This window comes from Streptopelia decaocto, assembly GCF_964273445.1.
Source record: "Streptopelia decaocto genome assembly, chromosome: 1".
NCBI classification, from domain to species: Eukaryota; Metazoa; Chordata; class Aves; order Columbiformes; family Columbidae; genus Streptopelia; species Streptopelia decaocto.
Genome location: NC_138663.1, coordinates 192,720,777 through 192,747,372, shown reverse-complemented (window position 1 = coordinate 192,747,372; position 26,596 = coordinate 192,720,777). Strand labels below are relative to the sequence as shown.

General features: G+C 39.4%; 3 protein-coding genes and 1 long non-coding RNA gene across 8 annotated transcripts in view; 1 reads left to right on the top strand and 3 right to left on the bottom strand.

The window, feature by feature from the left end:
- Window positions 1–1,012: 1,012 nt before the first annotated feature.
- On the bottom strand, window positions 1,013–12,741 carry SKA3 (spindle and kinetochore associated complex subunit 3). Of its 2 annotated transcripts, none has more exons than XM_082043162.1 (9): window positions 12,477–12,741; window positions 10,541–10,605; window positions 9,499–9,664; window positions 7,456–7,879; window positions 4,264–4,358; window positions 3,299–3,480; window positions 2,902–3,096; window positions 2,586–2,704; window positions 1,013–1,697 (listed from the first exon to the last, which is right to left on the bottom strand). In XM_082043162.1, the coding sequence occupies exons 1-9, from the start codon at window positions 12,571–12,573 to the stop codon at window positions 1,664–1,666; spliced, it is 1,377 nt and encodes a 458-aa protein (XP_081899288.1). In that variant the 5' UTR covers window positions 12,574–12,741; the 3' UTR covers window positions 1,013–1,663. The 2 variants fall into 2 exon arrangements, with proteins under 2 accessions (XP_081899288.1, XP_081899289.1); XM_082043163.1 differs by having other exon boundaries at window positions 2,902–3,093.
- LOC309435200 lies at window positions 6,109–6,666 on the bottom strand. The gene is made up of 2 exons (XR_014183127.1): window positions 6,429–6,666; window positions 6,109–6,311 (listed from the first exon to the last, which is right to left on the bottom strand). It is a non-coding gene; the product is annotated as an uncharacterized lncRNA (long non-coding RNA).
- A 77-nt stretch (window positions 12,742–12,818) lies between the features above and the next one.
- MRPL57 (mitochondrial ribosomal protein L57) lies at window positions 12,819–14,547 on the top strand. Of its 2 annotated transcripts, none has more exons than XM_082043168.1 (2): window positions 12,819–12,904; window positions 14,066–14,547. In XM_082043168.1, the coding sequence occupies exon 2, from the start codon at window positions 14,071–14,073 to the stop codon at window positions 14,380–14,382; it is 312 nt and encodes a 103-aa protein (XP_081899294.1). In that variant the 5' UTR covers window positions 12,819–12,904; window positions 14,066–14,070; the 3' UTR covers window positions 14,383–14,547. The 2 variants fall into 2 exon arrangements, with proteins under 2 accessions (XP_081899294.1, XP_081899295.1); XM_082043169.1 differs by having other exon boundaries at window positions 12,847–12,912.
- Window positions 14,548–15,304: 757 nt separating this feature from the next.
- Window positions 15,305–26,596, bottom strand: part of ZDHHC20 (zDHHC palmitoyltransferase 20) — a 48,855-nt gene continuing 37,563 nt past the window's right edge. For all 3 annotated transcript variants that reach the window (XM_082043164.1, XM_082043165.1, XM_082043166.1), the window contains exons 9-13: window positions 26,126–26,252; window positions 24,659–24,748; window positions 23,387–23,502; window positions 22,917–22,994; window positions 15,305–20,744 (exon numbers count right to left, since the gene is read on the bottom strand). In XM_082043164.1, the coding sequence (XP_081899290.1) occupies window positions 22,957–22,994; window positions 23,387–23,502; window positions 24,659–24,748; window positions 26,126–26,252 (371 nt within the window). In that variant the 3' untranslated portion in view covers window positions 15,305–20,744; window positions 22,917–22,956. The remainder of the gene's footprint in view (window positions 20,745–22,916; window positions 22,995–23,386; window positions 23,503–24,658; window positions 24,749–26,125; window positions 26,253–26,596) is intronic.

The window sequence follows — 26,596 nt, the reverse complement described above, 5'->3', positions numbered from 1 at the left end:
ATATTCCTAAAAATTGAACTGCCATTTTGGGCTGGGTTCAATATTTTCTGACTGCAGGCTACTGCTAGTAGATGGGATCCCATTCTCACCTGTCCCTTATATCTGATCTAGCACTCACACAGGTAGAAGCTGACTTTGAGATTACTGTTGGGGAGGGCAAACTAGAAGAGAAAACAAAATCAGCCTTTCACTGGCTCAGCAAATTGAAGGAATCTATTGCAAAGCTGCACAACTCCTAGATTTTGTGCAACAGAATTGGTGGAACAGACTCTAGTGGAAGCAGCCCCCAGTTACAATAAATTATGTACAACACAGAACCGTACTCTGAGTCAATTTTGCCTATATTCAGGTGACGACCATCCCTTACAGAACTGCTGTTTGCTATTTATTTAGCTACTGTTTATCCAAACTGCAGTTTCTGACAGACCACTGGATTTATCAGATTCATCCCCCAACAAACCAACACATAACTTCTGTTTTAAGTTCTTTTGCATTATCCCCACTCTGATTACTTTAGTGCACTTTTATTACTTTAGTGCACGCAATGGGACAAACCTTCCTTCAGCAGCCTGAAGTGGTTTTACTCTCCTCTAGCCCCATGGCTACATCCTTGCTTGTTCTAGTATTTGACCTTGTGCAGTCTGTCAGGTGGCCACACAGCCACCTGTGTGAGAGAACTGATCTGAGCTGGAAAAACACAAAACAAAATACAACTTTCCACCACCCTACGCCCCAGCTTATTTTGAACACAGATCAGCTTTCCAATGCTGCTCAGGCTTTCCCTTGCACCAACTTTTCCCTCCCCTACCCACAACACTCAAACTACTGTTTAGGCCTTACTGAAACCTAAGACATTTTCAAAGGTAAAGCACCAGAAACTAAAACTAGTTTTTGTTTTGCTGCTGTTATTATGTCCACTTGAGAGCAATGGTCTTGCTATAAACAAGAACTTAAATACAAACAGCAATATTACTTATATTATGGTAATACTGTAGGCAAGAAAAAACAAAACTAATTAGTGAAACTTTATTTCTAGATTCCAAGAAATTTCATGCCAGCATCATGTCATAATAGCTTGAGTAGATCAGAAGATTTTAAGATTTCAAATGTCATCTTGAAGATAATTTGTATCTCGAAATAGTAATTGAATTCCTTTCATATTAGTTAATGAAATAGCTATGAAATATAGCAGAAAATGTTGTTTATTAGGCAAGAAAAATCATGCAAGTGGTTCACGGTGAGAACCCCAGCAACTGCTGTGTACAACTCTGCAGTTCCCTAATAGAGAAAGGACAGCGGAGTGCAGGTGTTCTCAAGTTTAAGGAAAAGACATTTACAAGCCCTTTTGAGAATTTAATTAGTTCGAGGGGGGCTGGGGGGTGGAATGCAACAAGGCCCAGGACAGTAGTGCTGCTGGTTCTATTTCCCTTTCAGGACATCTGGCCTGCCTCAGGGCAAGGCAGTAGCTGTGAAACCCCTCCTGCTTAGTGCTGCTTCATCTGTCTGGCTGAAAGATACACATCAAACCTTCTCTATTGAAAAAGCTTCTCATTTGTTTGGCTTTTCCCTCCCACTAGTATTTTCTTTTGCTTTTTGAGCTTGTTAAAATTCAGTGATAAGAAGATCGTGAATGTGAAACAGTCTCAACGTCTTCAGCTTGATTTCAAATTTTGGGCTTGAGAAATCCAGGATATCCTCTGCAAATATATCCAGAAGAGTTCATGAACTTCTTATCTCAATCACATATTGAATTAGCAGAAGATAAAAACTTGAAAACCTTTTTTTAAAATTCTCTTGACAAGGGAAAAAAAGAAGAAGGGTCAGCTAATGCAAGAGCTTTGCTCTGATTACTCAAATTGATTCCAACTCCAAATATATTAAGACGCCTACTTTTATCAGTCTCATTCTGGGTTGCTGTGATAATTATTTGACTCCATACACATTCCTTGTATCTCTTACCTAAGTAATCTGTACTGACCCCAAGTTTAACAGATAATCAACAAGTGTACTATACACTGCATTGAATCAGGAATATCTACAATTGATCAAGTTATCAGAAGAATGTCTTTCTATTCAAATTGATTGAGTTATTTTCAAAGCCATTATTCCATTGTTCGAAGATTACTTATACTAGTTGTAGACTAATTTCATCTCATGTTGTTCATAAGGTGGCCTTGTATTTCAAAGAACTTTGTCTTTGCCAAAACAACCATGAAATCGGCCATGTCACTTATACAGTTTTCTTCAATTCCTTAGTTTTATTACCTAAATTTACTCAGAAGAAAGCATTCACTGGCATTTTGGTTGCCACAAAGCAAAATATACCTACAGATAAAACAGTAAAACTCTACTTAAGCTATTTTTTTAAAGATGAGAGGATGCAAACACACAATCAATTGTAAAATTTGTTCTTTAAAATAAAGGCAGTCAGATACTATGCCAAAGGACACTTATTTAGTCAAAGCACAAGAGCTATTTTGGTAGCTGAAGAGCAAGCAGCTGCATGAGTTTCTAAATGCATTAAACAATCCTCGTAGCTCCTCCAAATTAAATTACTTAACCAAATTTGTAAAGTTGAATCATACCTGTTTTCTTTGTTGCAGTAATCACTTAAATCACTTTCATATCTTGCAGTATTTCCTGCCTTGGTCTCCATTTCCTTGGATTTAGAAGAGTCTGCTTTATTATTATACTTGGAGAGAATCTACGGGAAACATAAAAAGGAATAAAAATAATTATCTAAGTACTCAAAACAAGATTACTGTTTACACAGTTTTAATAAGTAGCAGAGAAGTCTTTCTTCTTGAAGAACAAAATTTAATAGAACTAATCCCTTTTAATGTTACTATTTTTATATTAAATTTTTTTTTTTTTTTTGAAAAAAAAGGTATATTAGCTAACCTGTAGAATATCATCTGGTATTCTTGTTTCTGGTAGTGGAGGAGTGTCAAGTAACTGGTCATAGTGTTTTAATTTGGGAGGAGAAGGGTCTTCAAGATGTTTAAGGTACTCATCAGAGCTCATAACGAAAGGAATACTGTCTTCTCTGGCTGTCTTCTTTGTCACTGATTCAATCTTTTCCTCCTGCTTTACCTGCTGCAAAAGAGATATTAAATGTCTTCAGTTGATTTAGTAAATTATTTAATAAATGTTCTTACAAAAAATCACCACTAGAAAGATCTTCTACAATGACATAAGAAAAAGTATTAATAGGATTGGAAAACAATCCCAAACTGACATTTGAAAAACTGCTTATGGTAAAAAGTGTGTGAAAATGTGTGTAATTGCTATTTACTACCTTAGCTTCTGGTTTTAGCCATCTTGTTTCAAAATCTGGGACCCGTGGTGTTTCTGCCTGATTGGGAAGGGGCAGTTCATTTGTGTCCAGTGACCTTGATAATACTGTGCTATTCGTTCTCGAATGGATTTTCACATCAGGAGTACCGAACACAAGTACCATAGGAGAAGCCATCCAGTCAGCTGATGAAATTAAGGAGGGAAATCATAAAAATATATACATACACACACACACACACAAACATTATCAGTTCCAGTGCCCCAGTTTGTTTTTCTAAGTATATTCACTTTTCATAGATTTGCATATTCTAAAACAACTGTATCAGTTTAGCTGATATTTTTAGTATGAAGAACCATCCAAATTACAGAATTCCATAAAAGCAGCAAATGTAAAAAAGTAATAAATCTTGCCCCACTACTAAATATAACTGAAAAAGCCCAACTTGAGTCAGCATCGCTTCAGCTTCTCATATATTCAATTATCATTATGTTTGTCTCAAGATCTTCACCATTTTCAAAAGAACATATTACATCTCCTCTCAAAGAAGTTTTAGCAGTACTCTTGAAACATCTAAGTTACTGTCTCATTATCTTATTTCAAACAGTTTCTTTCCTATCTTTAAACAGATCTAATAGGTATTCTCAGAAAAAAAAGGCTAAATTGGCAAAACAGTATTTTTATTTCACATGAAGTTGCAGTTACAAAATTATGGATCCCTCTGCATAATTCTAGATGGATATGGGTAGGAGAATGAGCAAAAATTTATAATGAAGTGAGAAACTTTCTGCTAGAAGCAACCAACATTTCATTTCAAGACATCAGTACTCATACAATAACTGGGCCTGAATTAACTGTATTTAACTAAAAACACAGTTTAAAAGTTTACTGTGTGTTTACAATGCATTTACACATGCATTATGTAAAAAACCACATATGTATATTTATTACACAGATTTTTAACTTACTGTTCTCAGCTGTTACTTTTGTTTTCAGCCCAGGAGTAACAATGATTTCCCTGGGTGTCAGTCCTGGTACTTCACGATCATATTTTTTTGGTAACCTGAAACACAAACCCCTCAATTAGCTCTCAAGTAATACAAAGAAATCACAGTTAAAGGAATACTGCCCACCTGATCACTTTTCTAATACTTGTTCATCAACATGCAAGGCAAAAATTCATTTCCTCAAACACGATTTTTCATCTATGATTCTGCTGCAGCAATTAGTAGCATGCAAATCTTCGGTTCATCCTTATCAAATACAGTAAGACTTAAATACAAGGAATAAAAAAAAAAAACCCAAACCACCACAAACAAAACATGCAAAATGAAAAAAACAAACAAAAGACGTCCAGGGTAGGATCAATGTTCTTTGTTCCAGATGATCAATTCTGTGTTGGGGGTACAGTCTATTTTATTTTGAATTGCCTGTTGTCTACAAAATTCTAAACAAAAAGAGGAAATCTTTTTGGCTGTTAGATTTCTGCTATGGGAGACACAGGGAAAAAGGAACTTCTCTAACATTGGCTCTTAACCTACTAGTGTTATTGTGAAGACTATAAGATTTTTAATTCAGTTTTTAAGTTTGAATAAGTTTACTTATGTTAATCACTAGCTGCCTTCAGAGGGAAAAGCCATTTAATATCGATTCTACAAAACTAGAAACCAAATTTTTTAAACTTCCTTTTTCATATCCAAGATAAACTAGTGGAAGAAGGGTGTAGGCAGTTAAGAGACAATACTAGACAAAAAGTGGAAGCTTACCTAAACTCTACACAGAAGTGTGTCTTTAAGAAATTTATTTTAATTGTTTAAAAAGTTATCTTAACTATGAGAACCAGCTATAGGGCTTCTCTACAAAAAGCCTAAGCTTAAAAAAAAAAAAAAAGTAGTAATTTTCCAAGTCAGTTTTGCCTTGGAAGTATTATGGATACTCAAACCCATGTGATTTTTAGTTTTTACAATGGAGAAGAACAAATATAACAAACACTCTTCTTCAGACACTTCCTCACCCCTTTATTTTCTTTCCTAATTACTTTCGGTTTTAGTTTTGTAGTAGGAGCCCTGAAGCAGATTGTTCTTTTCACCTGCTTCAAAACCCAAAACCTGAAAACCAAAGTTGGAGGATTTGAGATGAAATTTTAAAGTAGTTTTCACACAACACACAGCCGCAAGACAGATCTCAGCTAGGTACAAGGCCTGGCTGGCACAAGCAATGGATATGAAAGGGCAGGGCTGTCTATAAGAAAGTCAGAATTATTACCTGTCTTTGTATCATACCTGGAAACTACAGGTATAAGGCCACCTCATTTGTAATAGGTTTTTTACTTATCTGATCCTTTGGGAAGGGATTCTGCACATTATTCAGTAATTTTTTTTTATTTTTAAATAAATATGCTGGTTTAGCATTCTGCCCATTTAACACACTGATCCTTCTCAATAAGAGGCAAGACTGGTGCTTTTTGGAGGTAACAACCTGTTCAGTTGTTTCAGCCCCTCTGATCAAACCACAAGCTACCTCTAATTTAACGTTGCAAAACAAACAAAACAAGCTAAAAGACAGTTTAATGCCATTTAGCTCTAATGACTTAACATCAGGACCTCTCACATCTACTACTAATTCCGAATCCATACGCAGCTTTCACTAACACAACTTAGTTGAAGACCTAACACAGTTCTAACACAACTAGTGCGTATTCATCTGTTTGGTCATTAATAATGATGATGCAATAACGCTCTAACTAATTCTCAACAAATTTTTAATATTATAATTAGGTGCATGGAAGACTGCTAGTGTGGTTTTTATCTCTTTTCTTTTTTTTTGGTATTATATATAAATATTGCTAGTGGGCTGTCTAATTGTTTCACTAGAAGCACAGAAATAGAGTCTACGTTAGTGGATGTATGCATTTACAAATTACAGCCATAATTAAAGCTGAAGATCACAATTAAAACAGTTCTCATTAAATACGAAAAGTAGTACAAAACCACAAAAGTTACAGATATCAAAAGAACTTAAACTATGTGATAAGCTGAAATGATTTTCAAAATATTATTTGAAAGGGAATGATTTTTGAATTAATCATTTTCAGGATTCAGTAACAGTTTTCCTGTTGTTACAATTCCAATACTGTAAAGTTTCATAGATACTACAGTATTTACATAACTATTCAAAAGGGGAGATACCCAAACTATTTTAAAATAAAATGTTTCTTTTCACTTTCCTTTTTCCCCCTAGTAATCTTAAAATTATAAACACTCAAAATTTAACCAGTGTAGTAAAATGAATCTTTGAGGAATAGTCAGTTAAGTTGGTGTGGTTCTGAAGAACTTCACACCTGTGCTTATATTGCAAACATCAGGGATTAAAAAAAAGTTAAATTATTATTTCCACAACTTGTGTTGAATTCAGTTCTTGTTTTCTTTTTGAATGATTTCTCTAAATACCAAATATTTAACAGCAGAACAGTGAGTTTCTTTTAAATACTGTCAGCTTTTAAAATTGAATGTGTTGCTAATACTAACTATAAAAACATGATCTAACTACCTTTATACTACCTTAGAAGTATAGAAAAATACTTCTACTGCTAAGGTGTTCTACACCTCACTGCTGCAAATTATTTTCTTTAATTTTAATTAGAAGAGTGAAAATCTGGTGGTGTTTTTTCAACAGAAGACAGGAACAAAAAGAGCTGTTTGTACGGTGGGGCTGGATAACGTAAGAGATAATACACTGTTTCTACAATGAGGCATTTTACTGAATGCTTTAGAAGTTTTTTTTTGGGTCTACATTCCTAAAGCTTTTGAAACCTTTAAATTTGCTATGCAATATTTACTGCAGACAACGTGTCCTCAAATCCATGGTTAAGGAAAGTAAAAGATTACAAATACACTGTGCATTTTCCCTTTGTAAACAGATTGTGTATGGAAGATTCTTATTGTAGTACCGTCAAGGGAAGGAGTGTATCAGAGATGTTTCATGGCAGCATTTGGCACTGCAAAGGGCACACGTAAAGACACAGGACTAACCAGATGGTATATAATAACACATCACCTGCTTAAAGAAAAGAGCAATAGCAGCAAGAAGTTAGTACAGCAAGAAGAAACTACAGAAAAATCAGTAGAAAAAAAAAATCTGAACTAAAGTAATTTACTTACTTCTTGCTTGACTGAGCAGGTTTACGAAGAAGTGATATTGTATAATCTTCATTCATACACATGGTATGTTCACTAATGCCGAACTGTTCAAGTTTTGGTGTTATACACTCATAATCATCCATCTTTAGCGTACATTTTGGCGTTTTGGCCAAAGCACAGGGGGTCTGTGGTTTTAGTGGAGTCTTGTTCTTTGAATTTTCTTGATAGGTATTTGTTGTATGTTGTCCTTTCCCTGCACTCCAAGGCCTGGAGAAAGCATACTGTGAAAGACCAAAATCAGAAAGCTGGGGGTTACGCAGTGGGTCTTTGGGTACCAGTGGCTTCTCAGTAGAAGCAGGAAGGGGAGGTACATCATCTGCTTTTTCTTCATCAGATTTATTCTGGACAGACACGGTTGAATCACTGTTAATTTCTTGCTCCTCTTCTGTTTGAGAAAATAACAAAAACAAAAAAATTATGTCAGAAGTTTCTGTTTTAAAAATTTATAAAATAAATTGGGACTTCCCTCCCAATTTTTTTTTTTTTTTAATTTACTAGTGTAAAAAACAGATTCCTCCTTTCATTTCAAAGCACTGAACCTGAAGCTACAGTGGATATCAAAGGCTCATGTCAGGCTAAGCTATATTTCCAATAAAGGTCACACATTTACTGAATTCTGCTGTCTTTGTAGATATTATTTCTAGGAAAAATGGAACTGAAATATTTTTACCCAAGTGTATTTTTAATAGTATTCATCTCCCTGCAGGGAGCAGGCAGGAAGTACTGATCTTAAATATATTTGTTTTAATTTCAGTACAACAATGGAAATTCATTTAAAATATACAACAGAAATGATTGCAAAACCAAAACTTGTATATGACTGAAAATGTTTTTGGGGAAAGAACAAAGGCTGCACACAGCACTAGAATACTCATTCTTCAGAAAAACAGTATTGAAGAAACACTATGAAGCAGCAACTGAAAACTCATGAAAGAGGGTAGATTTCAGGTAACGAGAAAAGTCCATTGCAGAAATAAGCAAACAAGTAATTTGTACATTTCTCTAGTTAGATAAACCAAAACACCCCAAAATATTTGTGAATTTCTGCTTGATGTACGAAGTAGAAAAAAAAACTATTTAAAATAATACAGCAGAGGCATTAACTTTTTATGTGCATTGATATTACATATTCAGATATGCTTAGCTTAAAAACCACATCTTAAAAATAAATTAACCTTGTAGCTCTGCTTGGATTTTTCTTTAAGGGTAGAGGAAGGAAGGTACTATAAAATTCGAGTTTTCTGCCATATCTTTTTTAAAAGAGTTGTAGTAGCTGAAGTCAGAGGTCAACATGGTCCATGACCACAATTTTGTTTTGTGTAATGACTGGATGATGCTCAGGGGAAGGTTAAGGTATCCCCTGCCAAAGGCTTCCTGGAGATTGATTGGGCCCTCGAAATCTAAAGAGGTAAGTGTAGTACTGACAGTTATAGTATTTTAAACTCATTTGGCATATCAGGATTTTTCACACAGGTGTGTGTGCACTGGATTAAGGATCTCCTCCCCTCCAATGAACAAACTACTACTGCTTGTCACATGTCACCTAATCCCCATATGTGCTTCTCTTGTCCCATTTGTGCTGTGGAGCACATTATTTTAACATTTTCTCTACAGCGACTTAAATTAATGGAATCATCACATATGAATACAAACTAATTTAGATACATCTGCAATAGTTTCCCATGCATGAGAAGCTGAAGCAGCATAATTCTCTGGGTTATGAAAACGTGTTTGCTAACGTGTTTCCTGAATATAAATACTACTGGAGAAAAACCCCCCACACTAACTTAAAAGCACACCGGGAGATCTAACTAAGTTTTTGTATTATGGTTTATTCTTATGGCACCAATTGCAACAGAATATTTTACCCTCTGGATATTATTATAAAGCAAATAACACAGATGCACTTGATCTCTTAATTAATAGAAATATACACATAGCTAAAGAGAAACATTTTAGAAAATTACACTTGTCTTTACATACTGTATTGCCAAGAAATATTACCTGTAGAGTCTTTGACATGTGGTTTGTATCCATATTTCTGAAACAGGTCTTTTATTTTTCCAAGATCTGCCACATTTCTTTGCATCAATATTTCACTTGCCTTAATAAATTCCTGAATTTCTTGTTTTTCAGAGCAACTCCTACCGAGACTGGCATTAACTTCTTCCTTTGGGGGCAGTGGGGAGATGGAAACAGAAATACCGGTTTTCAGATCACCACATGGTAGTTGTTTACACAAGAAGTGTTTTGGGAATAAGTATTGAATTTCAATTCAGATGAGGATAAGCAGCAAATTTAGGTCTTATCTATACCTGAAAACTAGGTTAGAAAATATCATATATGATATGAATATCATGAATATATAGGGCATGAGTGTACCAAAAACTTTAGAAAGTTAAACTAAGATGACAATTCACCGTATAACTACTTACTGGTAACCTCTCAAACAAAAATTATTCTTTTACTCCACAAAAATATGAGATAACAGCAACTAGCTTGTACTCTTACTTCCCATGTACAAAGAGCTGGTGCAGAGCAGATGGTGAACCTCAGGCTTATACCCTAGCTTACCTCTCAATTATTTCTATAGCCCATTTTTCCTACTTCTATTAAAGAAATAAGACCTTTCACAATGGCTGAAGGTTCTGAAACTTCTGTGAAGACTTTCTATATTCAAAGTGCTAGTCATTGCACACAAACAAGCACACCTCTTCTCTAGGGAGCTGCTGCTCCTGAACCCTTCTCCCCTATACCTAGACATTGGCAAAGCTACAACTTCCCTGTTACCTTTGTCCCCTGCTGATCCGAGCAATAACAGTGATTGCAAACTAATAAATGCTGCTAAATCTTGTTTAAGTCACACAAAAGTTATTGAGATTAGCCTGATATCCACAGCCATTATAAGAACTTAGATGAACAAAATAATGGTCAAAATTGCTGACTACCGAAGTTTTATTGTGGCTTAATGATGAAAAAAGAACCATGAGTTTATGGAACAACCCTCCCCCCAATTTTTCAAGAAGGAAGAGTGTTAAGACATTACCTTCAGAGTCCTGATTTCACAATGGAGGTCATGTAAAACTCTTATTGGAGGTTCATCTTCATAGTCTTTGATATGCATGTTCACATTAAAGGGTTTGGAAAGAAAAAAGGGGGTTTAGCATTTCAGCATGTAATTACCTTCCATATCAGAATGTAATCTCCTATATTAGACATGTTGGAGTGATATGTTAGAGAAAGAGAGTCAAGATAAAGAAAATAAAAGAGAATTTAGTTAATATCAGGTACTTTACACAGCAGGAGACTGCAACTTGCACAGTATGTTAAACTACACAGAGAAACTGCCCAGACTTCCATTTTACCGTTGCAGCTAATACTGTAGAAATTAATGTATAGCTGATGTTGGTACAATATGTAGATGCCTGAGCTATCAAGGATTATTATATATGCTAAATTTTTATCCTTAAAGAGCTTGAACTTGAAATAATAATAAAAATAGGAAAAAAAAAGTTATATAGGAACCACTGAAAAACATCAACAAAAAGCTGCATTATTCCACCTTGTTTGCACATGGGCAGATGATAGTATTGCTCACACATACAGCAGTCATAGAATCATTTCAGTCGGAAGACACCCTCAGGATCCAATCATGACCTAACCTAACTTTGGCACTAAACCATGTCTCTAAGAACCTTGTCCAAACTCCACCACTTCCCTGGGCAGCCTGTTCTAACGCCTGACAACTCTTTCTGTGAATAATTTTTTTCCCCAATATCCAATCTAAACTTCCCTGGCACAACTTGAGGCCATTTCCTCTTGTCCTATCGCTTGTTACTTGGAAGAAGAGACCAACACCCTCCACACTCCTTTCAGGTAGTTGTAGACAGCAATAAGGTCTCCCCTCAGCCTCCTTTTCTCCAGGCTGAACAGCCCCAGTTCCCTCAGCCGCTCCTCATCACACTTGTGCTCCAGACCCCTCACCAGCTTTGTTGCCCTTCTCTGAACTCTCTCCAGCACCTCACTGTCTTTCCTATAATGAGAGGCCCAAATCTGAACACAGGATTCGAGGTGCAGCCTCACCAGTGCTGAGTACAGTGTGAACAATCACTGCCCTGATCCTGCTGGCCACACTATTCCTGATACAAGCCAGGATGCTGTCGGCCTTTCTTGGCCACCTGGGCACACTGCTGGCTCATGTTCATCCAGCTGTCAATCAACACCCCCAGATCCTTTTCCACCAGGCACTTTCCAGCCACTCTTCCCGAGCCTGTAGCGCTGCCTGGGGTTGTTGTGACCCAAGTGCAGGACCCAGCAGTTGACCTTGTTGAACCTCATAAAATTGGCCTCAGCCCAATGATCCAGCTGGTCCAGATCCCTCTGTATGGCCTTCCTACCCTCCAGCAGATCAACACTCCTACCCAACTTGGTGATCGTTACTTTTTTCAGTGGAAATGAAGGTTAATGCAAATAATGTAAAAGAGAACACCTGCTACTTGCCAAGACATAGTACAACAATAAATCCCATTAGAAGCTTGAGTTATCTATGCAGAGAGAGAACACCAATGTGTTTTCCTGTCTCAATCCATGGAAAGAGTAAAAGCAAGAATGTGATTCCCTCTGATAACAACTCACCTACACACACACAGAGTAGCTCGGAGAGACACTGGTAAGAGGGGAAGCCCAAGTAACACCCTGCCGAGCTACCCCCAGGCCCATCCCCGGAGCCACCAGCTCACCGAGGGCCTGTCTCCGCAGGCCCAGAGGAGCAAAGGGGCACAAGGGCAGGCAGGAACCCAAACCAAGGAGTCCCGAGGAGCTGTCCCAGCAGAGCCATCAGCCCCAGCCCCATCGCCACGAGTCACCGGGACCCCCTCTCCAGACCACCCTCCGGACTCGCGGCCTCACTGCCGGGGCAGGCCGGACTGGCCGGCAGGAGCCCCGGTGCCCCGGGCAGGAGGCGAGGCGCGGCCCGCGCTTACCCGCGTCCTCCCGGTTCAGGGCCCGCTCCAGCTGCCGCGCCTCCTTCTCCAGCGTGAGGGACAGCGCGCGTAGCTTCCCGAAGAACTCCCTCGACATGGTCCTCGGGGAAGGGGAGCCCAGGGGAACAGCGACAGCACCGCCCGGTGAGGGCCGCCCAAGCCTCGCTCCCCACGACTAGCCCCGGGCTACGCTAATGGCCGTTAACAGCTGCCCCAGCGCCGGGAGCGGCCTCAGAGACGGGAGAGAGGAGCCGAGAGCCGGGCCGGTAACTGCCGCCCGCAGCTTTAAACCGCGGGCAGCGCGCGGCCAATTGGCCCCGCCAGGCCCCGCCCATCTCGCGCGAGCTCTCGCGAGACCAGGCCGCCCAGCGCCCCCGTCCGCCGCCATCTTGCTTCCCGCCGTGCGGCCGGAGCCGCCACCGGAGGCGGTGAGTGAGTGAGGGGGAAGGGCGCGGTGGTGCAGGGCTCGGGGCGCTGCTTAGCCCTTAGCGCGGAGTGTCTTGGCCGGTTGGCTCCGGTGTCCCTCGGGCTGGAGATAACCCTGAGAGGAACAGGCAGGGGATCCTCTCCCCGAGCAGCAGCGCTGCGCCGCGCGGGCCGAGACCCGCCTGGAGCTGCCGAGTTCCGGGCGGTCCCGGTGGGTCCTGCGGCACCGGAGGGTCCCGGTGGGCCCCGGTGGGCACGTCGGCTTCTCTGCCGGCCTGGGCTGCAGCGGGCGCCGGCCTGAGGGCGGACAGCGCGGCCCCGCCCGCGGGAACCGGGCCTGCGGCAGCCGCGGCCCCGGAGCCGCACGGCCGAGCTCCTGGGGCGGAACGGAGCGGAGCGCGGGAGCGCCCGCACCGCGGGGACGGGGCCTGTCGGGGTGGTTTTCTCAGCGGTAGTGCTGGTTTATGCTGGGCTCAAGTGCCTGGTTGACTTACTAGTTGATGGAGGTGTTGTGTAATTAGAGACCTAGGAGTGGGGCATTTTTAGGACTAATAAATAGGTTAATGGAGAGTGTGTGTGTCACATCTGAATGTAGCTTGGCCTTTCTTGCCTTCGTCACACCTCTGTATTATGTTGGACACTGTATCCGTGCTTTCTACTTAATGCTGGTTGCTCTAACGTAGGATGTTGTTTTTCTCTGCAAACATGATTTCCCCCAGCTCAAAACCAAGACTGGATAATTCTACACTACTAAGTTTATGGAGAGGCCGTAGTTCAAAACTTAATGCTGAGGAAAGGCCAGATCAGGATCTAGATCTAGCAGGTGGACCTGGAAGTACTCCCTGTTTTGACAGTGTAGCTATTTGGAGTGAATAAAGTGAATCCTTTAATAGTATTTGGGACTGGATTCTTCATGAATAATTTATAGAGGACATGCCTTACTCTCAGTGTAAGGAGGAGTTAACTGTTTAGCTAAATATCTGTTTCCAATATGTCATTGTATTGTCTACTGCATGTAATGGTTTGTTGTATCAGGTTCTGAACTTCAGACTTTAGAACAGCCACTAAAGGCAGTGGAGTGTGTAGATTTTTCACTTTTTTTGTTAAATTTTTAATTTTGTCCCTAAGGTAACGAGAATTTCATATTTCATTTATATTTTAAGGCATAATGTTTTTAACAACAGTATTACTCCGAAAGAGAATTCCTGGAAAACAATGGATTGGGAAGTACAGGCGACCAAGGGTGATTACCCTTGCAATGAAGCAGGCAATGATCCGAAGGTTGGAAATCGAAGCAGAGAATGAATATTGGCTGAGTCGACCGTACCTGACGCGGGAACAGGAGTTCAGACATAACGCAGAAGGGAGACGTGCAAGATGGGAAGCTTTCAAAAACCTGACGAGATCCAAGTTCCCTGAGCATAGATATATCAGCGATCATTTAAACCACTTAAATGTGACAAAAAGGTGGACATCTTGAATAATGCAGTGTGTTTGTATTTGGCATGTATTATGCACTACCATGGCATCTGCTGTTGTACCTAGTATGGTACTTTTGTAATTGAATATAAGAAGGGTGGATGACAAATGAGATTTTGCTACATTATACAAAATCTTACATTAAAGGTAGTCCTACAGAACAGTATATATTTTCTTGTTATTGTCTCTTTAGGAACAGACGACTCTTTCTGTGGCCCTTTACCATCTGCTCGCCTTCTGTTCTTCAGGGGTTTTGCATAAAACAGTGCGAGTTACCAAGTGCAGTGGTGATTTGAAGTAAATTTATAACTTCACTCATTTCCTTTTGAAAGCTGGAATACCCCATCTCTCCTGAAAGGGGCTATCTGGTGCTGACCAGATGGCTCTTACTGGTCACCCCTTCCTCAAGGGGCACTCGTGTAGACATTAATACTTGAGACAGAACTGATGCTACTGACATAGTGCTTTACTTCATCAGGCATGCAAGGACCAAGAAACTAGAATTACAAAGTTAGGTGTATGAGGCTGGAACTCATGGAATATTGTAGAATGCTCAATTTTTTTTAAACTTCCTGGAAAGGACTGTTGAATTTACATGGCAGTGTTACTGTCACATCAATGTCAACTTGGGTGTTGCTGCCCTCTTACAGAGATTATTTCTGACCTAAAAGGAGCACAGCTGATTCCTGTGGGAGTGGCAGTCTGATTTCTAAGTCCTGTTCAGTGTCCTGAAGGAATATAGTCAGACACAAGTCAGAGGTTTTTTATTTGCCCTCTCAAGTGACCTGGAAGATGTCTCAAGAGTGATCCTAATGTTAGGTTTGTTGCAACTGGCGTGTAAAAACTGTGGAACAGTTACAAAATGTTGCCCAGGTTGGCAGTTTTTCTCACTGATGTAATACACACATGCTACAGCTTAGCAGTTTTCAGATTGTTTCACATACTTTTATTGAGCTGACGTTGCATTCACTGATGAATTCAAGTGTTCATATTTTATCACTTTGGAAAAGAGGCCTAAAATGATACACCGTTTTTATTTCAACATGAATTATACTTCAGAGAAGTATGAACAGGTCTGAACACTGATGTACAAATTCTTGAACGCACTTTCAATGGTTATAAATGGCTTAAGATAACATTTATGGAAAAGTATACATATGGGGAAATTGCACAATACAATTAAAACATAAAAGAACTTTCAGGCAAAGCAATGTGATTTTGTATTTAATTCATTTATAAAAGCCCATTTAAAAAAGTTACTTCAAGTATTAAACTATAAATGGCAACGTTTTCTCTGTGCATAGGACTGGTCCTATCTGTAACATACAAAAAAATACAATAAATGTGTCATCAGTACATATATCTTTTACACTTTACCTCAGACTTAAATACAGCTCATTACAAGTTTAGGCAGCACAATTAGAAATAATTATGTGGAAGCAGAACAGCCAGGACATTGTGGTTAGTGCAAATGTTGATGACCCTCCTGGAAAATACAAAAATAATCACAGAGATAACCCAGGGATGTTTAATTAATCGAAGTTAAAAAGGGGAGAGGAGGCAGATCTTTAACAGCAGGATTGCCGCCTCTTTTGGTGATATTTTTATGATTGTAAATTGCCATTCAGAAAGATTTAAGTTTCTCACAATCGAGCTGATAGCAACAGGTTAAGGGATGGGACAAATAGGAACATGCTAAGCATGTAAGTTGTCAGCTAAGCTGGGTACAGGGAAGGGAATCTGCCTGTCACCATTAGTGCTTTGGTGCTAATGGTGGTCCCAGCACTTCATCCCCAACACAGCTGCCTGACTGCCGAGCAGAGGAGTGGAAACCCCCCAAAAAACAAAGAAAGCAATCCTGTAAACATTATCAGACTTCACTACCTAATGGAAACAAGATTCAAGTAATTGCTGTAGAAAACAAACAGCCAAACACCAGTTTTAATCAGCATTAAAATTAACTATAATTTGCAGCTTCATTACATTTCATGACAGTTTTGTAATTAAGAAAAATGCATATAAAAGCTGTCTATATATACAAAAGAAATTGATAGAAATGAGTGTAGTAAATATCTTCAGTATTATAACAAATCGCTTTACATGCAGCTGCTCTCTTTGGTGCTATTTAGGATAGAAGAGCCTCTGATGTTGCACTGCTGTTGCACACCTCACTGTTTTAGGTACTGTGAGAGATGAGGTCTTGATCTGCACTGAGTTAAAGTAGCTGCTATTTGGAGCCTCTGTAAATGTATACCTGAATCCCACACTTATGTACAATTTTAGATGCGGTCCTCAGAGAACATACACTGTGAAGCTCAACTACTTTTTTTAAAAAAATTAATTTATATAGTTAGTCAGTGCTCCAGATCTAGGTAGATCTGGTTAATTTATGTCAGAGTCAATGCATCTCTTGATCCATCTGCCAGACACTGATGCTGCTGCAAACGCTGCTTTTTTCCTCCTCTTGGGGCTCTGGTGAGCTACAACCAGAACAAACCTCCAAACCCCAGAGGCTACTGACAATACAGAAGAGCCACACAAGATCCAACAAGGGAGGAAACAGTACCTGAAAACTGCAGGTGTTTAGCACTCTGGAGAACAGGACCAGTTTCTAAGACTAGCATACCAAAAGTAGCCTGGTACCTGCGAATTCCACACTCAAGGGACAGCTTTAACAAAAAAATCTTACCATAATTTCTACTCAAATTCCTAAAAATAAAAGTGCCTGAACTTCCTCTAAAATAATCCTCTGAATATGTAAAGTGGAAGTTTTAAAGGCTTACGATACGACAGTTATGACAGAAACCTACACCTCTTCCCATAACATGCCTTTGGTAGGAGCAGCAATGATCTGTGTGTTGTAGAGTCTGAGAATAAATAGTTGTTAGATAAAAGCAGTATTAGCTGTGTAGTTTGAAGTATTTTCTATTTCTCTGCCTCATCTTCACAGGGACAGGTTAATCATATTGAGACACTTCAGAAATCTTGAGGAGAAATCACACTGAAATCTTGTCCTGCATCAGGCTTCTGTCCTCACACCGGGAGTTTAATGTCATTTTGTGTACATGACTCTTGTGTGTATGTAGATTTTTTAAAAAGAAAAAAGCAGTAAGAAATACTAAAGCATAGTTTCTAATTGCAGCCAATGTTAACTATTCTACAGTATCTACAATACTATTTATGGCTTGCAACAGTAGTTATTTTGATAGATCTAGAAGCTTAAGGGCTCATTTTTAGTGTCAATCTAGGTATTTTCAAGAGTTGCTGATAGGTTAAAGCACAAAACCAGCATGTACAACATGACTCAGCCTCCTAGACAGTTCTTTTCTCAGGATCAGTCTCCCTTCTGGCCTCCTGAACCAGGCAGGGCTGCTCTTCTCGCTGTGTTCAGTGGGAGTTCTCAGCTCCTCAGCGCGTGGGCCAACAGGACCCATTTCCTGGGGCAGCCCTAAGGCCACCGCCTCTGCTGACAGGGATACCCACTGCTGCCTGCAACACCCACACAGCTGCTTCTCCTTGCCAGCTTTTTCATTCCTGGCCATCTCCTCATTTTGCTTGTCCTACTCTTTGATACAGGGTGCCCTTGCTTATGGCTGGGGAACTGTCAGGACAGAACTCTGAGAGACAGAAGACATCCTGCTGCTGTAGACGTGAAAACCTGCCCCCCATCCCACTCACTGTTCGACCCTTTCCTTTGAGAACTCCACTCCTTTCTATCAGTCTGGGCTTTCTCTTAGGAACCAGTTATCTGGGGAAAAAGAGAAAAAAAATAAAACCAACATGGAGGGGGGGTCAAGGATGGTGAATTTGGAAGACTCATATTTGAATCATTTTACTACATTTGATATTTGGCAAAGGGACTTTTCAGTAATGCCTGCTTTTACACCAGCAGTAACTCTGGCCTCAAGAGTGGCCAAAGCACACTAGTCTCCTTTATTCATCTGAAACGTGATAAAAATCTGGGACAAAATATACCCGTGATCTGCATAAAGATGTCAGAAACATCAGCACTTCATGAAAAGCCATAAAAATGTCCATCAGATAGACAAAGAACTGGTTTCAGAGGACCAGCACTTGCTAGAGACCACACATGGAGTTAGCACAGTCTGTTTACTTGCAGTTTTTCCTGTAGATTAACTATCCTGACTTAAGAAATCAAACAAGTTATACTGATGTTAGCCTACAGTATATATACATTCATATGGGGGTATATTGAGCACTGGGGGGGAGGGATGAGCAGAGACTGTATTGCTGAATCAGTGGTATTTCCCATATTAGAGAGACAGATTTTGCTTATAGTTCTGCTAGATGATGACCATGCTTGTGTTACCTCAACTGCAATACACTGATGCAGTAAAATCCAGATGATACCCAGGCCCTCCATTACAGTTCCACCAGTGTTTGGGGCTGCAAATTTACACCTGCAGTCTTCTGGCTGTTGTCTTCCCCAAGAAATGTTGCTGGTGCTGTACTGCTGAGAGCTTATATTCAAATGAGCACTTCTCACCTGACATTCGAAAAGAAAAAGCTAAACCTTTCAAATGTGCAGCAAATGTTTTTCTAAGTTTTGAAATTAGCAAATGCAAAATTTCTTCTACAAAGTTTGAAGAAACACTCTGTAACTTCTATAAAACATGCAAGTTTGGACCATTACTTCTGTCTCAAGAACATCCAACAGTGAACAAATCATGTTCATAGGTTCTCAAAGAATGTTCTTGTTCTAGAAGATTAATACCCAAGAAAAATTTATTCTTTCCAAGACAAAAAATACTTGTTTTAAACCTTACAGTATACTTGATACCTTCATATCTTCGTCATAAACATATTTGACTTAAGTAGCAATCAGTCTGAGAAATCAAACAGGTTCCTTTTGTTCAGATCATCAACTCGGTTACTGCCTTCAGTCTGTACCAAAAGGGCTCATGTCTGTTTGTAATCAGCAGCAGCTGAACATCAGAAAAGTTACAGACAGGAAAATAGTACTTGTCACTTTTTCCAGGTGCAAAATTCCAATACCACCTAAAGAGGAGATAGCAGCTTCTCTGTAGAACAGTGAAGGGGGAAAAAATGTTTGCTGTAGGTCTTGAGCTTTGGAGGGACTTCATTCCTCACACAGGAAACACATTTTGTCTTTTGTGAACACGTACATCACTGCACAAAGTACTCAATCTTTAGCAATTTCAGTATCGCTTAAACTAGACTTGAAAGTGGCAGACTAAAGCATACAAATTTTCAGTGTGTTAACACAGATGTATGATCCAACACTAATTTTCTCATAAGTACTGGATATTTGTTTAAATGGTACCTTAGACCCAATAAAAACTTATGCCTTTATTAAAAAGATAAAACAGAAGTATAAAACAGCATTTATAAACCATCCAGAGTCCCATAGAAAAAACAGTACTCTTCCAGCTCCATTTCCTAACAACACACAACTGCACCAAGGTTTTTCTCAGGGGTACTTTACCATTTTGTTACTGCCTCATACAAAACACTGCAGACATTAACAGAAAATGTAACAGTTGTTAATTCATTTTTGGATTGGCTTTTCTTTGTATGTTGAGAGACAATTGTTGGAAGGTAATAATGTTTTTTCAACTAAAAAATGAGTTTGCTTCCTTGAACTCTGTTCTTGATACAGTTAAATAAATCAAGTTATAATGATCAGGGGGCTCAATCCTATAGCAAAAAAAGCAACACCTAAATAAAAGGCTTTTATGTTGTTGGCATTGCCTTGCTCCAAAGCACAGCTAGTAGAAGGAATCCTCAGTCCCAAAAGACTTTGAAGGCTGTGACCATGGTGTAGAATGGTTAATAAGAGGGGAAGAGACACCATCCAGTCCTCTTCCCCATCACCTGGTGTTTGAACCATGTAGCATCGCACTTCAGTCTCACTGGCCATGCTCTATGTTGACTTACCCCCCCCCCCCGCCCCCTTTTATTTTTCTCTTTTCCTTTTTTCTTTCTTTCTTTCCCCTGAATACTTGCTCTGAAGTGACTTCTGCAGTGCCTAAGGTATGAAGTTTGCCCGTGGGGAGGCAGGAGTCTCTGCGATCTACCCCACCACTGCAGCATTAACAGAAATGCATAGTTCCCACTCTGGACCTTGTGCATCCAAGCAGGGCACTTCAGGATTTGGCCCTTTGGTAGCAGTAGATAATTCAGTGTTGCATAAATGCACGTTAAGAATCTTAAGGCATCTGTCTTAACTTCCCTGCTCTGCAATAGTGCGTACAAGAATCCATTGTACTGTGCAGAAACTTGAATTTCTTGTCTCTTTCTAAAATGTTCATGTTCCTTTAACTGCTCAATTCTTCCAAACAAAATTAAGTAATATTCAAGCACAAAATGTGTTGCAGAAACCTAGTGAAACAAAAAAGTTAATTAGCAAAATTATACCATAAGCTTTGAAAAAACAGATCATAGTGTGCTACAAGAATGCAGCTAGGTAACGTAATTTACAGGCTCCTGATTCAGGACAGCAGTTAAGGAAACTTCAACTCATAATTAGCCTTCTGGGAGGTGTGAGGTCTTTGTTTTGTTTTAAACCTCTTACGTTTTAGAAGATTATCTCCACTAAGAATGCAAATCCATCACCACTGACCTGTGGCTAAAGTCTCTTGGATCCCTGATTGGCATAAGCTGCTCATTTAATTCAACTGATAGATATGGGGACACAAATTATATTTGCCCAGGTGAGGCTGGGGAACTGCTGGCTGGGGGGTCACCTTCTTTTACAAATCATGCTCTTTACAATAATCTGTAAATTTTACTTGTCAGCCATAACTTTGACTGCTTCTGCTACATCTTATAGGCATAAAATTGAAAAAAACCAACTATCAGTTTGTCAAAGCGTATGCGACAGTACATGGAACAGATGCTGAATCACAGCTATTGCATAGTGGCTTACAATTGCAGGGTGACTAGAATTCACCACCTTGGTCTATATAAACTGTGATCAAATCCAGCTGAACTCAGAATGGCTGAAATGTTGTGCTACTGACTTAACCATTACTCGAGATAACGCATTCCAAAATGTTTTTGCATTGTGTGCAATTATGCACCACTTATTTATACAACTTTTGAAACTACAGCAGGCTGGGCAATTGCGACACAAAGTACACAATCATCCTTTGATAAATTTGGCCTGACTTTAACTAGAGAGGGAGAACAGAAAGGAAGCTGATCCCAAACTATTACCAGTTAATTGTCTTGATAAGCCAGTCACTTATGCTCCCTCTCTGGGTCAGTGGACTGACCCTGTCAAAGGCTGCTGGGATGAACTGCTCTCACAATATCTCTTCCTTTCTGTGAATAGGAAAGCTTTAGTCTCCTGTTTAAATTATTTTTATATAGATAGAGGCTCAAAGGAGCCCTTGCTTGGGACATCCACTTGCACATTTATATAAAGTAATAAGAAAAGTTGCAAAGGGAAAAATCATTATTGGTTGGTTGATTGGTTCTCATGGTTGAGTAGGTTTTTCAGAAGTACCACTAATTAGCCTAATTTTGTTTTTGTACAAGTTTACAGAGTAGTCTGACCAGTATCAGTTCAAGCATTGCATCATCTCCCACTAAGACCTTTTAGACAGATTTTTTTTCTTGAAAACAAACAAACAATCCCCAAACCTCATCAAAACAATGATTCTAGGTAAGGCTTATTTAAAAAAAATTAAAGAATTAAGTGATCCTAAAGTTACTGAGCCCACTAAACTCAGATATTTTGTTTTCTTTCCAAAGGAAATGGGAATTCCTTGCAAGCTCTGTCTCCCACTTTTTTTTGGGTAGGAAAAATAAAGGCGGGGGGGTGAATGACTCGGCCCTCAGCATCTACAGTTGCTAGTTGTCCAAATAAGATTTGTTTCTCTCCCAAAGAGGAACGCTTAACAGGAGCTTATAAACTCACCACAGTATGAAGGTATCTAATTTACTCACTGGAAATATAATACACTAAGGGAAGTTTTCACATACGCAGCAGCACTCACTGTATTTCCTGAATGCAAAATGTGTGCTGAGCTCTTACATAACAGAACATCACCGTCAATTTAAGGGTGACAAAGCAGTCCGTATGCAAGTACCTATAGTTATGTATTGATCTTCCTTCCTTGTGCACACAGCTTCTTAAAATATGAAAGCAGAGCACGGCCCACCAATAAACGATTAAGACAACAGTTAAGGAGCTGTTCATTAAGAGCAGCGCTTCCTCAATACAGCACTTCATCTTGAAATTGCCTGTTTAGCAGATTAGATTATCTTCCCTGGTCAAGTAACAAATCCAGCGCTACCCACTTCAACCTAAATTACAGGATTAGTCTGACTCATCTCAGATCTAACCAACCCATGCTTCCTGCACTACAGCATTACTGTCATTCTTGTCTTCTAGACAGCCATTCAGAGTTTTATTTAGGTTTTTCTACTTCTCATTCAACATCAGAGGACTCCTCTGCATTCTGACTAGTGAATTTTGACTTCAAGATGTCTATTTTAGTTTACTGGTACATATACAGAAATGGCAATCAATTATGTTGGTCTTACCTGTTTCTCACTGAGATGGTTGGTTAGTAATCAGCTGAGATCAGCTTTCCAATGAAACTATAATATGCTTTTTTGCACCTAAAATGTGAGAATTTCAATTATGTGTTTTTGCAGATTTGCACAACAAATAGCAAAGACTTCAAACCATTTATCATGTTATGCCTATTTTAGAAAAATATTTTCCTCTCCCTAATCAAACGTAAAAAGATCCAAAAATCTCAGAACAGGAAGTGTGGAAGCAAGAATTATCTGTCTGCTACCTTAGTTTAATAACTCAGTTTGGAGCAGAGCATGAGACAAGTTAGCCTTAACTCACAAACATGCTGACTTGATTCTACAGAACAAATGATGTTCTACTTGACTACAACCAATTCCTGGACTTTTTAGGCCTTAAAAAAAAAAAACCCAACAACCCACGACAAAAAAAAGAATAAAAATCAAATAATAAGAAATGTAACGATGCAGGCTACCTGATTTAACATTTTCCTCTTCTAGGCCACTTTCCACCCACTGGCTGTCACTGGCTAGCAATCGATTTTGTGATTCACTGAGTGGTCGAGGAGAAAAGGACTGATTGGCTCCAGAGCTGAAAAGTAAGCAAAGTCAACAGGAATTCTGTAATAGCAGTAGCTGCTTATTTCATACATTTCTAGAGTAGTGAAATTACTTAAGAGCAAAGTAAATAACAAAAAATGCCCTACACTGCCAACTAAAAATGGCCCCCTGCCTCCAACCCTAATTCTCCTATAGGTATGTTCCAGTCATCAGTCTAAATCCCTACCTGACACAGGCCACTCACAGTTCTAATGGAAAAAAAGCAGAGACTGATAGGCAAGAAATGCCATACTAATAACAACACTACTGCCACATAGTTAAAACAAAAACCTAACCAGTGCTGTCTGGAGGAACAACCTAATGCCACCTTATCCCATCAGTAAATGGTAGGGCCTTCTGCTGAACATCTTCCTAATGCAAAAGGATACCTTCCTGTTGTGTAAATTCTACAGGTTATGTAGCATTGGAAGCAACTTCTTCTCAGACTTGCCTTTGAACCCTCCTGATGCCTGATAACTCAGGTGACTGCTGTTGACAGCACAAAATTCATTTGACAGCTACATATTCGCCAAACTGTACAGAAGACTTCTAAAATGACAAACGTAAACGTCTCCAGAAGTTTCACATGCTCCTGTGTCTTTGAATCTAAAGCAAGCTTTCTGAAAATACATGGAAGCTGCAAAGCATGCACCTTTGGAGGGATAAAAAGTAATTAGCTAAAAACCCTCCAGTGCTAAAGCCAGCAATAGGCACAGTGATCCACCTCTCTTGCAAACTGTGTCTCAGTATCCCTTGTTTAAGCATGCTGGAGGAGGTGAAATACAAATAATATACATACCTTGCCTTTCTCTAATTAAAAAAAAAAAAATCTTAAACTTTTTTTTTTCCATGACCATTATTCAGTCTTCCCTAGGACTTTTTAGATTGTTGTCAAGAGCCAGTAACCTCTCATACTTTCTGTACTACAGTTTCCTTAGAACCATATTCTGTTATAGGTCAAAATCAAGAAAGAGCATTTCTGCATCAAGCAGCACCATTTGGTAGTCTTGATCCATCCTATCCTTCTCTGACGACTTACTAACTTGCTCTGAACATCACAAGATGTATAAAAAATAGTCTTCAAACCATGTTTTTTCCAGATGAAGTACAGAACAGTACAAAATCAGTATCTTAAATGCTATAATTACCTTTTGGCAGGTTCATTTTGGCTTGAGACAGTAAGTTGCTCTGGATCCACGATCACCAAACGAGTTGGAAAATTACACCCGTCACCCAAGCTAAACCAGAAACAAAGATTCAAATCAGTGTTTGTACTTTTAACTGCACTGAACAAGTACCCATGCAAAAGATAAATGCCACAGGCTCAAATCAAGCACTTGAGTGCAGCATAGAGTTGTACAAGGCAGTTCTACCACTAAGCTGGTTGATCAGTTAATTAAATCTTGGAGCTCAAGTGATTCCTGCCTTATCACTGAAGTAGGGATTGCTGAGCACAGCACTAGTCTCTGTGTTTCAGAAACATCAGTGTTTCTGCAGACGGTAGCCCTAGTCTTCCCCCAATGCACCATGCACACACAGTTGGACTATCTGGTATTTACAACCCCAGAAGCTGTAGCATAAATTATATTCTAGTCACCATGCTTTCCCCTCTGCCCATCATTCTAAGGTTAGCTAAGCCTTCGTTTAAAGCAAGTCTAATCAGGATAAAATGTGGTGGCAAAACAGACTGATGTAAAATATAGCTTCTTTTTAAAATCACATGTAAAGTCATGGTAATTGAGCAAACAGCTGAGGCAACTTAAGATCTTGTTATTATCTCTGCTGTTTGCTACCAGACCTCAGCTTCACAAACAGGTTCACCATGTTGAACAGATACACAAACTTCCAAAAGCAGTGTTGAAACACAGCACCTACTTTGTTCTGCTGACTTTCTGGAGTGATGGGACTGGGCAGCAGGTCATTCTTGTTTCATCAAGCTGCTCTGATGCTCGTCTGCAACTCTGGCTCAGCAGAAGTTTTAAACCCAGTATTTTGCATTGTATCAGAATTTCCTTTTCACTACTGCATATTTACATGCACTTTCTCAGGCGGCTCTCAATACTGAAACTGTCACCTACAGCAGGGGTGTCAAACTAATTTTCACCCAGGGCCACATTAGCCTCGTGGTTGCCTTCAAAGGCCAAATGTAATTTTGGGACTGAATAAATGTAGGAGTAGCTACATTTGGAACAACAGAAAAGCTGTCACGTTTTTTCAAGGGTAAGAGGGGGTGTTTTTAAACTGATGTTGTTTTAATGCAGCTGAAGTTCAAGCATTGGGATCTCCTCTGAGCTGCTGATTTCTGCTCCGTAATCAGACACTAATACTACCACCGAAAGGTGTACAATTTTTGAAATACACCTCTCAAAGCTTTCCAAACTTCCATATTTAGAAGGCCCTTGTCAATGAGGCCCTTGTATTTGAATGAAAACCTTGCGCAGTTTGCTCAGTTTTCTCCTGCACATTTTCTCTATAGCAATATTAACCCTGCAGGATTTACAAGTTGGCTTTTCAGTTGTGCCTTATTTATTTATTTATTTATTTTTTAAGAGAAGGGGAAGCAAGGTGGAAGTCATGGAATCAATTTATTCTCTATTTCCATTTAGACTGAATACCTGGTAAAGATAGGGAGTAGCCAATACTTCTTTTCATCTCCGAAAACCTCCCTCAGATTTTTGCTGCATCCAAGAGAAAATCCATTTTTATCAGGGCCATTTCGAAATGTGGGTGCACGGAATGTTTCTGTAAAAGAAAAACATGTGATATCTCTAGAGCGATAAGGAGTCAGGGAAGACGAATAAACAGGCTCAAACTTCTCCCCTGTGAAAAGTGTTGAGCAAGCAGAGACGATCTTGATGTGTATTATGGGGGGAAAAAAAGTCACATCGAATAATCAGAGAGCATTAAATAATATCACAAGGTTAATGACAAAAATAGAAATGAAAGGTAAGAAAGTTCATGTAATCAGAACAGTCATCTTTCTCTCTTTCCATCTACCATAAGGCCTGAGACAGAGCTAAGTACCATGAACATGCCAAAGATACCACAGCCCTTATTCACTGATGGTGAGTCTCTCTTCGGCCTGT

Excerpts from the sequence above, each read along its gene's own strand:
- SKA3 (XM_082043162.1), bottom strand. The coding sequence starts at position 12,573 with ATGTCGAGGGAGTTCTTCGGGAAGCTACGCGCGCTGTCCCTCACGCTG. Across the intron at positions 4,359-7,455 it reads CCTGCTCAGTCAAGCAAGAA|GTTACCAAAAAAATATGATC; the intron begins GTAAGTAAATTA and ends TTTGTGTTTCAG. Across the intron at positions 1,698-2,585 it reads TACTGCAACAAAGAAAACAG|AGGATATCCTGGATTTCTCA; the intron begins GTATGATTCAAC and ends ATATATTTGCAG.
- MRPL57 (XM_082043168.1), top strand. The coding sequence starts at position 14,071 with ATGTTTTTAACAACAGTATTACTCCGAAAGAGAATTCCTGGAAAACAA.